Below are 12,371 nucleotides of genomic sequence, written 5' to 3'. Positions count from 1 at the left end.
GGGACTCAGGCATTCGTGGGGGGACCCAAACATTTAGGGGGGAGGACGACCCAGGTGTGCAGCATTGGGACCCAGGCATTCGTGGGGGGCTCAGGTGTCTCGGGGGGGAGACACCCAGGCATCCGGAGTGGGGCAACCCAGACATTTGGGGGGGGACCCAGGCGTCTCAGGGGGGAGGACTCAGGCATTTGGGGGGGGGGGGGCCGAGCGTCTGTTGGGGGGGAACCAGGCATTCATGAGGGGACCCAGGCATCCAGGGGAGGACCCAGGTGTCCGGGGGGGGGGACCCAAGCGGCTGGTGGGGGGGACCCAGACATTCGCGGGGGGGGGGGAGACACCCAGGCATTCGGAGGGGAGGAACCCAGGCATTCGGGGGGGACCCAGGCGTCCAGGGGAGGACTCAGTCATTTGGGCGGGGGGGGGGGGGGGCAGTCATTCTGGGGGGCACCCAGGCATTCGGAGGGGAGGAACCCAGGCAGTCGTGGGGGGGGGCTCAGGCGTCTGGGGGGGGGGGAGACACCCAGGCATTCGGAGTGGGGCAATTCAGGCATTCGGGGGGGACCCAGGCGTCCATGGGGAGAAGCCAGCCTCTGGTGGGGGGGAACCAGGCATTCGGGGGGGACCCAGGCATCCAGGGGAGGACTCAGGCATTCGTGGGGGGACCCAAGCGGCTGGTGGGGGGGGGGGACCCAGTCATTCTGCGGGGCACCCAGGCATTCGGAGGGGAGGAACGCTGGCATTCGTGGGGGGCTCAGGCGTCTCGGGGGGGAGACACCCAGGCATTCGTGGGGGGGGGGGAACCCAGGCGTCCGGGAATGGGACCCCGGCGCCCCGGGAGGGGGGAAGGCAGGCGTCCGGGGGACCGGCAGACAGGAAGGGGCGGGAGCATCGCCGAGCGGTTGCCGGTGCCGGCGGCGAAGGGCCGTGGCGGAGCCGGAGCTCCCGGGCATCGCTGCCCGCTCCGGCCCGGGGCGGCCGCAGGTACCGGCGGGGAGGGCGGGGGGCGGCGGGGGACGGAGCCAGCACCGGCCCTGGGATGCTCGGCCCCGCGGTCCCGCTCCCCCCGGCCCGGCAGAGTTGGGAAAAGTTCCCCTTGCGAAAAAAATCCGCCCTTTCCAGGGTGTTTTTCTGATTTTTTGGGGGGTTTTACTTTATTGTTTTGGAGGGTGGAGGGGGTCCAGCTTCTTATTGGGGGTTTTGCAGCCTGGAGAGAAGGCGAAGGCGGTGGGGCGTCACTGTTTGCCACCACTCCCGGGGGGTTGTGGGGGGGGTGGGGCTGCAGAAGCGATGGAGCCGGCTGTGCTTCCCCAAGAGGAAAAAAAAAACCTTAAAAATAATCGTGTCGGTGGGGAGACCCCCCCCAGATTATTGGGAGGGGTGGGGTGGGGTTGTGTCTCCATCCTTGGAGATGTTCAGCCCTCGCCTGGACACGGCTCCGAGCAAAGCGATGGTGTTGCCTCTGCCTTGAGCACGGGGTCGGTGCCGTCTGGGCTAAATCCTGCCGCTGTGATAAATCCACCACTTAATTGTCCCAAATGCTGTTGCTCTGGTGGGTACGGAGACGTGGAGTTATAACGCGGCTGCGTCCCGTGCAGGAGAAGGATTTAGCATATATTTTTATTTTTTTTCTCACTCCTCAGACAAGCAGTTTTTCCCCAAAGGCAGCAGCGACCCTGCCCCCGCCTCGATGGCTGCTCCAGAGCCAGACCGAGCCGAGGGGATGGAGCGATGGGAGGGAGCACAGGAAGGTGATCTCCAACCAAAGGAGGAGCCGGAGACCCCAGGAGACCCTCATGGAGGTGAGAGCTGCACCCCAGGATCCCACCCAAGGGGTGCTTTATCTGTTGTCTTTCCTGTTTCTGCTCGTAGGTGATATTATTACTTCTAACCCAGCAGGACGTGGGATGGAGAGTGAGAACTGGAAGAGTCCCCAGCAGGAGCACCCCGAAATGAGCAGCTCATCATCCGTAACCTCAGAAGGAAATTTTTCTGGGAGTTTTCAGCAGAGAAAAGCGGGTGGAGATGCCCACGGGCTGCAAGAATACCCAGAGAAGGATGCAAGCACCTTTGTGCATGGTGAAGGAAACGGCAAAGTCCTCAAGGGACCCTCCACCCCGTACAAAGCCCGAGAAAAGAAATACATATGCACCGACTGTGGGAAAAGCTTCAGGCAGAGCTCGAACCTCATTGTGCACCGGAGGATACACACGGGGGAAAAGCCTTACAAATGCTGCGGCTGCGAGAAGTTCTTCAGCGACAGATCTAACCTGGCGAAGCATCAGCGGCTGCACACCAAGAAAAAGCCCTTGAGGTGCCGCGCGTGCAAGACGAGCTTTGGGAGCGACGTGGATTTCCTCGAGCATCAGCAAACGCACGACGGGGACAAAGAGTTTAGATGCTGCCAGTGTGGGAAGAGGTTCGGGCAGAGCGGGAAGCTCGCTCTGCACCAGGAATTGCACGCGAGGGAAAAAGTCTACAAGTGTCCCAGGTGCGAGAAATTGTTCAAAGACCGGTCGACCCTCATCAGGCACGAGACGCTGCACACGGGGGAGAAGCCCTACAAGTGTCACGAGTGCGGGAAGAGGTTCACCCGCAAAGCGGACCTGACGGTCCATGAGCGGATCCACACCGGGGAGAAACCCTTCGCTTGCTCCGAGTGCGGGAAAAGCTTCAACCATCGGTCGAACCTTTTTACCCATCAGAGGAGGCACACGGGGGAGAAGCCTTTCTCGTGCCAAGAGTGCGGGAAAAACTTTGGCCACAGAGCAGATCTAGTCGTCCACCAAAGGACCCACAGTGGTGAAAAGCCGTACCATTGCTTCGACTGTGGGAAGAGCTTCAAGGGTCGCTCCACGCTCGTGAGACACAAGAGGTTGCACACGGGGGAGAGACCGTATCAGTGTTCTGAGTGTGGGAAGAGGTTCGGGCTAAGCGGGGACCTCGTCGTCCACCAGCGTTTCCATACTGGAGAAAAACCCTACAAGTGCTCCGCGTGTGGGAAGGTCTTCAGCAACAGCTCCAGCCTCATTAGGCATCAACGACAGCACGCGGGCGAGAAGCCCTACAAGTGCTACGAGTGTGGGAAGGGCTTCGGGCAGAGCACAGACCTCATTGCGCATCAGCGAACCCACACTGGGGAGAAGCCCTACCTGTGCCTGGAGTGCGGGAAGCGGTTCGGTAGGAGATCCAACCTTATGGTGCACCAGCGAGTACACGGAACGGACGGACGCCGCAAACGCCGGCAGCGTGGGACGAGCTTCCCGGAGAACGCGGCCCTTTCAGTCCATCACCATGTCGCGATGGAGGACAACGCTGCCCCGTGCTCAGCCCCGCTGAGCGTCAGCAGTGGCGCAGAGAACAAAAACGATTAAATCCCCGGCGGAGAAAAGAGGGTGGAGAAAAAGCTCAGACCTTTCTAGAGGCAGATGGAAAAGCACAGAAGAAACAGCAACTGGCATACGGAAAAAAAATGCACGATCTTTGTCTTCCACATTGGCATCAGCAAGGATGGGTTGGGGGAAAAAATACCTGTATACATGTTTTTGAGTAAAACCTGAACCTATTTACTAAATAATGTGTATTATTGCAAACACACGGCACGGGCTTGACACGCGCTGCCGTGGCTCTCATATGTCCCCCTTTCCATCATAGAAACCTGGTCCCCAGGCACCTCCTTTAACTTCTTTCCCCGTCCCTGGATCAGCGCTGAGCTGAGCCACCACCCTTGTCACCATCAGCCAGCAACTGTCCCATGGTACTCGGGAAGCGGGGCGGGGTGGGTCGCATGTATTACCCAGATAACCCACACATCCAGCAGAAATCGTTCTCCCCCTGCAGGTTAAGATCCCGTGATCCCATTAAACCATGCAGTGGCCATCTGAGCTACGTTACATTGTTATGACACCTCTGACGATCCTCCTGCACCATGTCTGCCTCCATCCCAGTCCCCTGGAGGCCACCCAAGGTCTTCAGGGTGGGTGTAGGTGACATAGACGTGTGTGTGCCCCCCCCCCCAGTCTGGGGACATCGGGGGCCTCAGCGTGACGCTGTCGGTGTGGCAGGGCTGATGCTCCTGCCGTTACGGTATCTTGTCTACATTATGAGGGCTGTGGTTGGAGCACCCTGTCTGCTTGCTTTGGTCATTGCTAGGTGGGATGGTCCCATCACCTTGTCAGCTGGTGCCCAGGAGACGGGGCGATCCCTACTGGGAAGCTGCCTGGGATTGCCAGAGAGCCCCCTTTAAGGTTTAGGGTAGCTACAAGTGGCAGTAAACCTGAATTTGGCCAAAAAGCAATAGTGATATTCTCAGTTCTCTATCCAAATTCTATAAAAAAACCCTTTTCTGGTCTGTCTAGCCATTCATGCAGTCAGAAATGCTGCGTGACATGACCCTCCCTGCTGGGTCACGGCCAGGACATGATTAATTCAACTCCAACCCAACCCTGCAGAAAACAGCATGGAAGGAACCAAACAACCACCTTTTTTAATATTAAAGACGCACTGTGGTACCACAGTTTTGACTCAGCTACTCCATTTTGCCTGTCAATGATATATTGACTGGCCCAATGAAGGCGAACCTGCCTGGGGGGGGCTAAACACATCAGAGATTAATGCTGATTGTGGGTTGGAAAGTTAGAGGGCAGCTACCATGAAGTAAAAGGTGGGAGCAACCACCCCAAAAAGCAAAGGTGATGATACCTTTTCCATGGTGCTCCCGCAGTTTTGCTGCGGTGGCCACCATGGGCAGCCGTAAGTCCTGGGAGGAAGGGGGAGATAAAAGGGAATGGGAGGTAGGTCCCACTGCACGAAGAGGAGGAAAGGGAAGATGAAGCCAAAGAGCCAAGCCCTTAGTGAAACACCTGGAGCACTGCAATGGCTGTGGACCTTCTCTCATGCCAGGTCCTGGAAACCTGGTAAGGCACTTGCAGGTTGTCTTCACCCCTGTGAGCCTGTCTAGCACAGCAAAGCCAAGCAGTGTCTTCTGGGAACCAAGGCAGGACCCCTCTGGCCAAAGGGACCAGTTTCTCCAGTCGTGGTCAGGCTTTAGTTGGAGTTTCCACCACCACGGCTTGTTTTGGCTCCACTGACCAAATCTGAGCAGCTTCCAAGCTCAACCCCAGCTCAGGAACAAGCAAAACCCACCCTACTCCCTTAAAAAAATCAACCCCCAGCTCTCCAAAAACCTGTTGGGAAAATATGGTTTCCCCAAAATTTGCTTTCCTCCAGGATGCAGAGCTGGGAGGGACGAGGACCGGCCCCAGGCAAGTTCTCGGACACGGCAATCATGGTTTCACCAGGATCTCCCTGTTTTCTCTTAGGTTATAAACAGTGAGCTCCCAACCCCCAGGCACCAACAACTTCATGAAGCTCTTTGCAATTTTCCCCTTTGCTTTTTAACGGCAGTAACTTCTCCCTGCCACACAGGAGCAAATAAAAATGTAATATGTGGCTATTTAGCTAGCAGAAAAATACAAGGAAAACATGATATTCCTTAGGGACAGAGGGTCTTTTTTTTTTATTGAGTTTCCTTACATACAAGGGGGAGAAAAGGATGTGCAGGGGAAGACAGATTTCTACAGTATCTTTGGGGCTCTGATGGGTTCCCAGCCCGGAAAATGCCAACGGAATTAAGGAAGGGCTTTAAAGACAGACGAAGGGATGACAGACAGCCTGGAATAGTTTGACAGGGGAGCGATGGGAGTGAGTGGATTGTGGACCAACACATCGAGCCCTTTGAGCAAACTTAGTAATAAGAGGAAATAATAAGGAAAAAAAAAATTGTTTACTGATCAGCCTCCTTTAGATCATTTGCATGAGGTGGGTTTCTCTCCCCCCCCCCCCCCCCCATTTCTGCAGTCCTTAAAACTGAAGAATTTTACCTAGGAAAAGCACTGATTTTTCTCTTTCTCTTTCAAGCAGGACATCTCAACTCTTCCCAAAACCCTTTCCCTGCTCTGAGCACTTACAAAGCTGTTTCTCCCCGGTGTTATCTCTACTGTTGGACAGGGTTTGACCCCTCCTTGAAGCCCTCTGCACACTGGGGGCACTGGAGAGAGTCCTTCCCCACCGTCACGTCAAAATGTGAGTTGGGCTGGAAGCTTCTCCCACATTTCTGGCACTTGCAAAGCTCTCCGTGCACCCTCTGATGCACGATGAGGTTGGATCTCCTGCTGAAGTTCTTCCCGCAGACCAGGCAGGGGTAGGGCTTCTCCCCGGTGTGGGTCCGCTGGTGGGCGATGAGGTCCGAGCTCTGCCCGAAGCTCTTCCCGCACTCGTGGCACTTGTAGGGCTTCTCTCCCGCATGCAGCCGCTGGTGCCGCACAAGGCTGGATCTGTTGCTGAAGAACTTTCTGCACTGGGAGCACTGGTAAGGCTTCTCGCCCGTATGGAAACGCTGATGTGCGATGAGGTCCCCGCTCTGCCCGAAGCTTTTCCCGCACTCGCTGCATTCGTACGGCTTGATCCCCGTGTGCAGCCTCTCGTGCCTGAAGAGCGTTGACCTCCCCCTGAAGAACTTCTCGCACTCAGAGCAGTGGTAGGGCTTCTCCCCGGTGTGGGTCCGCTGGTGGACGATAAGCTCCGAGCTCTGCGCGAATCGCTTCCCACACTCTTCGCACATATACGGCTTTTCCCCCGTGTGCATCCTCTGGTGTCGGAGGAGATTTGACCGGTGGCCGAACCTCTTCCCACACTCGGAGCAAGCGAAGGGTTTCTCCCCCGTGTGCGTCCGCTGATGGACGATGATGTCCGAGCTGCGGGTGAACCTCTTCCCGCACTCCAAACACTTGTAGGGTTTCTCTCCCGTGTGCAGCGTCTCGTGCCGGATGAGGGTGGACCTGTCCTTGAAGCACTTCTCACACGTCGAGCACTGGTAGAGCTTCTCCTCCACGTGGATCCTCTGGTGGAGGTTGAGGTCTGAGCTCTGCCCAAACTCCTCCCTGCACTCGTAGCACTTGTAGCGACGCTTCCTCATGTGCCGCCGCTGATGCTGGAGGAACTTCGATTTGTCCCTGAAGCATTTCCCACACTTGGGACACAGGTAGAGTTGTTCTCCTACGTGCACCTTCTCATGGACGAGGAGTTGCGATTGGTGAATGAAGCTTTTCCCACACTGCTGGCATTTAAAAAGTTTTTCTCCTACGTGGACCCTCTTGTGCCGGATGAGCAGCAACCTGTCCGGGAGGCACTTCTGGCACTCGTAGAGCTTTTCTCCTGCGTGAGTGTTCTGGTGGATGATGAGGGTCGAGCTCTGCCTGAAGCACTTCCCGCATTCGTGGCATTTATAAGGTTTCTCTCCGGTGTGGATCCGCTGATGCACGATAAGGTTGGCGCTCTGTCCAAAGCTTTTTCCACACTCGTCGCACGTGTACTTCTTCTCCTTGCTGCTGGCTCTGTACTGGGCGTTGGATCCTTCGAGGGCTTTTTGGTTTCCTCCACAAGGAATGAGTTTATCCCCTTCCGCCCCGTCCTCGCTCTCAGGAGCTGCCTCCCGCCGAGGGCTCTCCAAAATGTTTCCTTCCCATTTCGCAGCTGCGATGCCGTGCTCTCCCCCTCGCTCGGCACTTTCTTGCTGCGGGTTTGGCTCTTCCTTCGTCCCGGCAGCACATCCTGCTGTGGGTCGCAAACAAGAGTCACATCTTATTTCTCAAAGGGAAACCGCGCCACGGTGGGGGATGGTGAATAAAAGCACAGGCAGGGCGAGAGCAGAGCTGTGCCACCTCTTTGCCCTCAACCCCAATCATTTTGGGGGGGGGGGGGCAAAAGCAGGGCCTCGGGGCGTCCTTCCACGGGGATGAGCTCCTCACCTGCAAGGGGGTCTCCCAGGGTCTCCCCTTCTTTCTCCCCCTGGGGATTGGGGTCCAGTGGCTCTTCAGCTTGTTCCATCCACGGTGGCTCTGGGAAAGGGAACCCCTGGGGAATTCGGTAAAGAACATCCCCCCCCCGGTGTCACTCACAGGGGCTGCAGCTGGCAGCGAGCACCCAGCGAGCTTCAGCCTTACACCCACGAACGGCGGGTAGAGCCCCCCCCCGTGACCCCCAGCGATGCCCCCACCATCCCCCAGGTGCTGTGTCCAGCCGTCCCTCTGCATCCCCCTGTTGCTGCCCCCAAGTCCTACTCCTGGCTGCCTCTGGTGTTACCCCTCCCCTGGCAGCTCCCGGTACTACCCCCGGTGCTCCCCCGGTCGCCCCTCTGCACCCCCCCCGTGCTACCCCCCAGCCGCTCCCGGTACCGTCCCGGGTGCTCCCCCATCCTACCCCCGGTCCCCTCCGGTGTTGCCGCCCCCAACCGCTCCCAGTGCTCCCCCGGCCGCCCCTCTGCACCCCCCGGTCCTACCCCCCTGGCTGTTCCCGGTACCGTCCCCGGTGCCCCCCCTCGGCCGCCCCCGTTGCTACCGGGGGTCCTCCCCGGTGCTTCCCCCCCAGCCGCTCCCGGTACCGTCCCCAGTGCTGCTCCCCCCCGGCGCTCCCCCAGCCGCCCCTCCGCATCCCCCCCCCGCCACCCCCTCGGTTCCACCCCCGGGGCCGCCCCGCGTTGCTCCCGCCCCTTCCTGCGCACCGGCCCCGGCGCACCCCCGGCCGCGGCAGCCCGTGAGACCCACGGAGGGAAAAACCCGGGTGGGGACGGGGCCTGAGCTGGTTTATCCCAAACTGGCCCGTTTCAGTTCGAGATCCGTGGAGGTTCTGCAAAGGCCATTGCGCTTCGCGAGCCCAACCCCCCTAACGCCCAGCAACGGCAACTGCGTTTCCTCCTCGACCCCCCCCCCCCCCGAAATATTTAATAATCCCGCCTGCGTGCAGACCCACTCATTTTTAATGGAGCATCATTTTTCATGGAATGATTTTCCAAGCTTTTGTAGGCGCCAACGCGCACGTTTCAACGCCAAGCGTGCGCTCTCAGGCGTTCGATATACCCACGTCCCACCCACGCCTCCCGCTATTTAACACGGCAGGATCTCACAGTGAATGACCTTCAACACCTGGAGCACTGGTTTCCCTCCTCTATGAGTTTTCTGGTGCACGGAAAGGTGCGAACTCTGCCCGAAGCTCTTCCCGCACTCGCAGTACGCGTACGACTTCTCCCCCACGTGCATGCGCTGGTGTTGGATCAGCTTGGATCGCACGCTGAAGCGCTTCCCACACTCCGAGCACCGGTAGGGCTTTTCTCCCGTATGGATTCGTTGGTGGACAATGAGATCCGAGTTCTGTATGAAGCTTTTCCCGCAGTCGGCGCATGGATACGGTCTCTCCCCGGTGTGTCGCCGCTGGTGTTTGACGAGGTTCGACCTTTTGCTGAAGCGCTTCCCGCACTCGCAGCACTGGTAGGGTTTTTCTCCCGTGTGGGTTCTCTGGTGGACAGTCAAGGTCGAGCTCCGCGTGAAGCTTTTCCCGCACTCGAGGCACCTGTACATTTTCTCGCCGGTGTGTATCCTCTGGTGCGTCGCGAGGCTGGAGCTCCTGTTGAAGCATTTCCCACACTCGAAGCACTGGTAGGGCTTTTCCCCCGTGTGGGTTCGCTGGTGGACAATGAGGTCTGAGCTCCGAGTGAATCTTTTCCCACACTCGAGGCATTTGAAAGGTTTCTCTCCCACATTGTCTCTCAGGGGTGTAATTACGTCCGCGTTCTGGCCACCCTTCTGTCCAGACTCGGTGTGGGTGTGCTGCCTTTCTGCAGGGTCCTCCTGCACTGGGGTTTCTCCGAGGTCGGCATCGCCTTCTCCGGAAACCTTCCCACTGTCGATTTTCTGTGTTATCGCTGTTGTGACACAGAGAGAAACCACACGGGTTATTTCTCAGGCCAGGTAGAAATAACATCAAAGGGAAGTGGGTAGAAAAAGCTGATTAACCAGGCAGGAAGATTGGCTGGGGGTGCAGCAGCTCTGCTCTGTGGTTCCCCAGGGATGGAAGAAGGGGAAATCAAAGGAAATTTGTTCTGATTTCCAGCCAGGATCGGTGGAGATGTATCTCCTAGTAGGATCCATCGCACCTTGGCTAAAATCCTGGTGTGGGTTTGATAAGATATAACAGTGTGCGCTGGCGTAGGTGGTCATGGGCACAAGCACCCCATCCTCACCTGCATGGCTGCTGCTCAGGGCTTCTTTTTCCTCCGTGTCTTGAAGATCAGGGCCCCAGCACTCTGCTACCTCTTGCATCTGGGCGAGCAAGTCTGGCTTGGCCATGGGAAAACCTGTTCCAGAGGGCGAAATCAGGAGATAATGGCATGAGGGACTTGAGAATTGTAGAGTATTTGCAAAGTTAAAAGAACTTTGAACTTCCTGAGGGACACAGGGTGGGAAGGATGGTGGTACGGTCATCCAGACCATCAGGTGCTTGTGTGAGCGCGAGTCCTCCACCCAAGCCCCACAGAGGGCAAACACCAAGTGCTGGCCCAAAACCAATCACTAGGATGGAGCTAATCCAGGAAAAGGGACAAGAACCCTGCAGGGAAGACAGATATTTCCATCCACTGGAAAATTACACAGAAAAGATATAAAAAGGGCTTCTCCTTAATGTTCCTCCTCGCTCTGTCTCCCAGGCAAAGCATCAAGGAGATGGTCTGTCTCGCTCCCGAGCGCTGCAGAGCTCAAACCATCCAAAAATGGAGAGCATAAAAGCTTTGGGAGCTCTTGGCTCCAGCACTGGAAGGGATAGGACTCCTTACCCAGAGACGTCACGGTCTTGTAGTTCTCCAGCATGACGTCCACATAGAGAGCTCTCTGCACCGGGTCCAGCAGCGCCCATTGCTCCTTGGTGAAATGCATGGCCACCTCCTCGAAGGTCACAGGCTCCTGCAGCAGCAGCCAGAGACCTTCAGTACGTGGGTCCAGAGCCACAACTCTTATTTATTCATTATTATTTATTCAAGAGAATAAAAAACCCCCAGAGGTCCTGGGATGAAGTTGAGATGCTCAAGCCCATCCCAAGCAACCGAGGAGAGCGTGGGGCATTGGGGAAGAAAACGAAGGACCTCCCAGGAAGATACTGAGCTTCACAGACCTGAAAATAAATCCCCAAGCAGGACCCAAGGGTGAAACACCAAATGGGAAACCATCAACCTCCCCACGGTCGCCTGGATGGGAGGTGGTGAAGGTGGCTTTTCCCAGGGCTGTGCCTCGCCTGGCAGCCTGTGCCGGGGCAGAGCACTGTGTGAGGTTTTGCACCCATAAATATGTGGGTTTTTCCCCAAAAAGGGCTGATTTTCTCGTGCATGACCAGTATCTCTGAAGGAATGAACCACCCCCCCCACCCAGACCTTGACGAATTGCCCACCTGAGCCAGCTCCACTGTGTCCATCTCCTGGGGGTTTTTTTGTGTGTTTCAGGACATTTGCCCGTCAGTCCTAGGAAACAAAAAAGGAGAAAAAGAAAAGAAAAAGAAGGATGTTCATTTTGGGGCAATGGTGTAAAACTTAGAGCTTCATTGTGATTTTTGGACATCTAGGAGGAGCCTGGCGGCATCCCTGCAGCCCTGCAACAGCCAGGAGCTTGTGGGGAGTGGAAGAGAAGGGGACAAAATGGGGTGTGTGGGGGGGCTTCAAGGGTTGGGACACCCCAGATGTGCCCTATCCCCTTGGGGACCTCAGAGCCCTGGGGAGGACCTGTCCCCCGCTGCCCCCTATCCCCCATCCTCATCTATACCCAAAATAAGGGGTGCGGGGTGGGGTGGGGTGTCCGAGGGGCTGTACCATAGCAGGGGATGGGTACTGGGGTGCTGGGGGGGTCATATCGAGCTCCGGGGGCTGCACCCAGACCTGGGGAGGGGGACCCGTGGAGAGCCCGCCTCTGCCCCGAGGGGTGTCGGTGCGGGGTCCGAGAGGAGCAGAGGGGGACGGAGGGTCGAAGGAGGGGACATAGCCCCCTCTCCCCCGGGTCTGTGCGGCCGCGGGGGTGGGGGGTCCCGTACCCAGCCCCCAGCATCCCCAGGCCATTACCTGCGCGGCGGCATCGCCGGGAGCCGCTCGGTGCGTGGGTACCGGCTTCGAGGAGCGAGGCTGCCCGGGCTTCGCTTTGTTCTCGGTTCCCTCAGCCCCAACCCCTTCCTGTACGTCCCCCGCCCCTTCCCGTGCCCTGTCGGGTTCGGCCACCCCCGGTCCCCGCCATCCCCCGTCCCCGGTCCCCGCAGCATCCCTTCCCACAGCCCCCGGCTGCGCTGCAAATACCAACCCCCGGAGCAGCGGCAATCGCTATCGCTAAATATCGATTTAAAATATCCCCTCTTGCACGTTCCCCACCTCGGGTTCTGCCCCCAAGGGCAGTTGCCCCCTGGTGAAATGCTCCGAGGGCTGCGAGGAAGATGCTGTCATCCTTTAGCTACTCTGGACCTACCTGGGGTCCTATGGGTCCCCACCGCTTGGGGTGGGGTGGGGGAATACC

At 57.9% G+C, this 12,371-nt stretch overlaps 2 protein-coding genes across 5 annotated transcripts; one reads left to right on the top strand and one right to left on the bottom strand.

Moving 5' to 3' along the window:
- Nucleotides 1-878: 878 nt before the first annotated feature.
- LOC104050597 (zinc finger protein OZF) lies at nt 879-3,574 on the top strand. Of its 3 annotated transcripts, none has more exons than XM_064473968.1 (3): nt 879-981; nt 1,641-1,799; nt 1,897-3,574. In XM_064473968.1, the coding sequence occupies exons 2-3, from the start codon at nt 1,688-1,690 to the stop codon at nt 3,369-3,371; spliced, it is 1,587 nt and encodes a 528-aa protein (XP_064330038.1). In that variant the 5' UTR covers nt 879-981; nt 1,641-1,687; the 3' UTR covers nt 3,372-3,574. The 3 variants fall into 3 exon arrangements, with proteins under 3 accessions (XP_064330038.1, XP_064330037.1, XP_064330036.1); XM_064473967.1 differs by having other exon boundaries at nt 1,894-3,574; XM_064473966.1 differs by having other exon boundaries at nt 1,870-3,574.
- A 1,913-nt stretch (nt 3,575-5,487) lies between these two features.
- Nucleotides 5,488-12,036, bottom strand: LOC104048227 (zinc finger protein 383). Of its 2 annotated transcripts, none has more exons than XM_064473908.1 (7): nt 11,930-12,036; nt 11,269-11,338; nt 10,661-10,787; nt 10,073-10,186; nt 8,979-9,754; nt 7,806-7,911; nt 5,488-7,611 (listed from the first exon to the last, which is right to left on the bottom strand). In XM_064473908.1, exons 2-7 carry the CDS (start codon nt 11,290-11,292, stop codon nt 5,993-5,995), a joined length of 2,766 nt encoding a protein of 921 aa, XP_064329978.1. In that variant the 5' UTR covers nt 11,293-11,338; nt 11,930-12,036; the 3' UTR covers nt 5,488-5,992. The 2 variants fall into 2 exon arrangements, with proteins under 2 accessions (XP_064329978.1, XP_064329979.1); XM_064473909.1 differs by having other exon boundaries at nt 5,488-7,608.
- Between the last annotated feature and the right edge of the window lie 335 nt (nt 12,037-12,371).

This window comes from Phalacrocorax carbo, chromosome 26 (assembly GCF_963921805.1).
Source record: "Phalacrocorax carbo chromosome 26, bPhaCar2.1, whole genome shotgun sequence".
Taxonomy (NCBI): Eukaryota; Metazoa; Chordata; class Aves; order Suliformes; family Phalacrocoracidae; genus Phalacrocorax; species Phalacrocorax carbo.
This window is presented reverse-complemented; position numbering and strand designations above follow the sequence as displayed.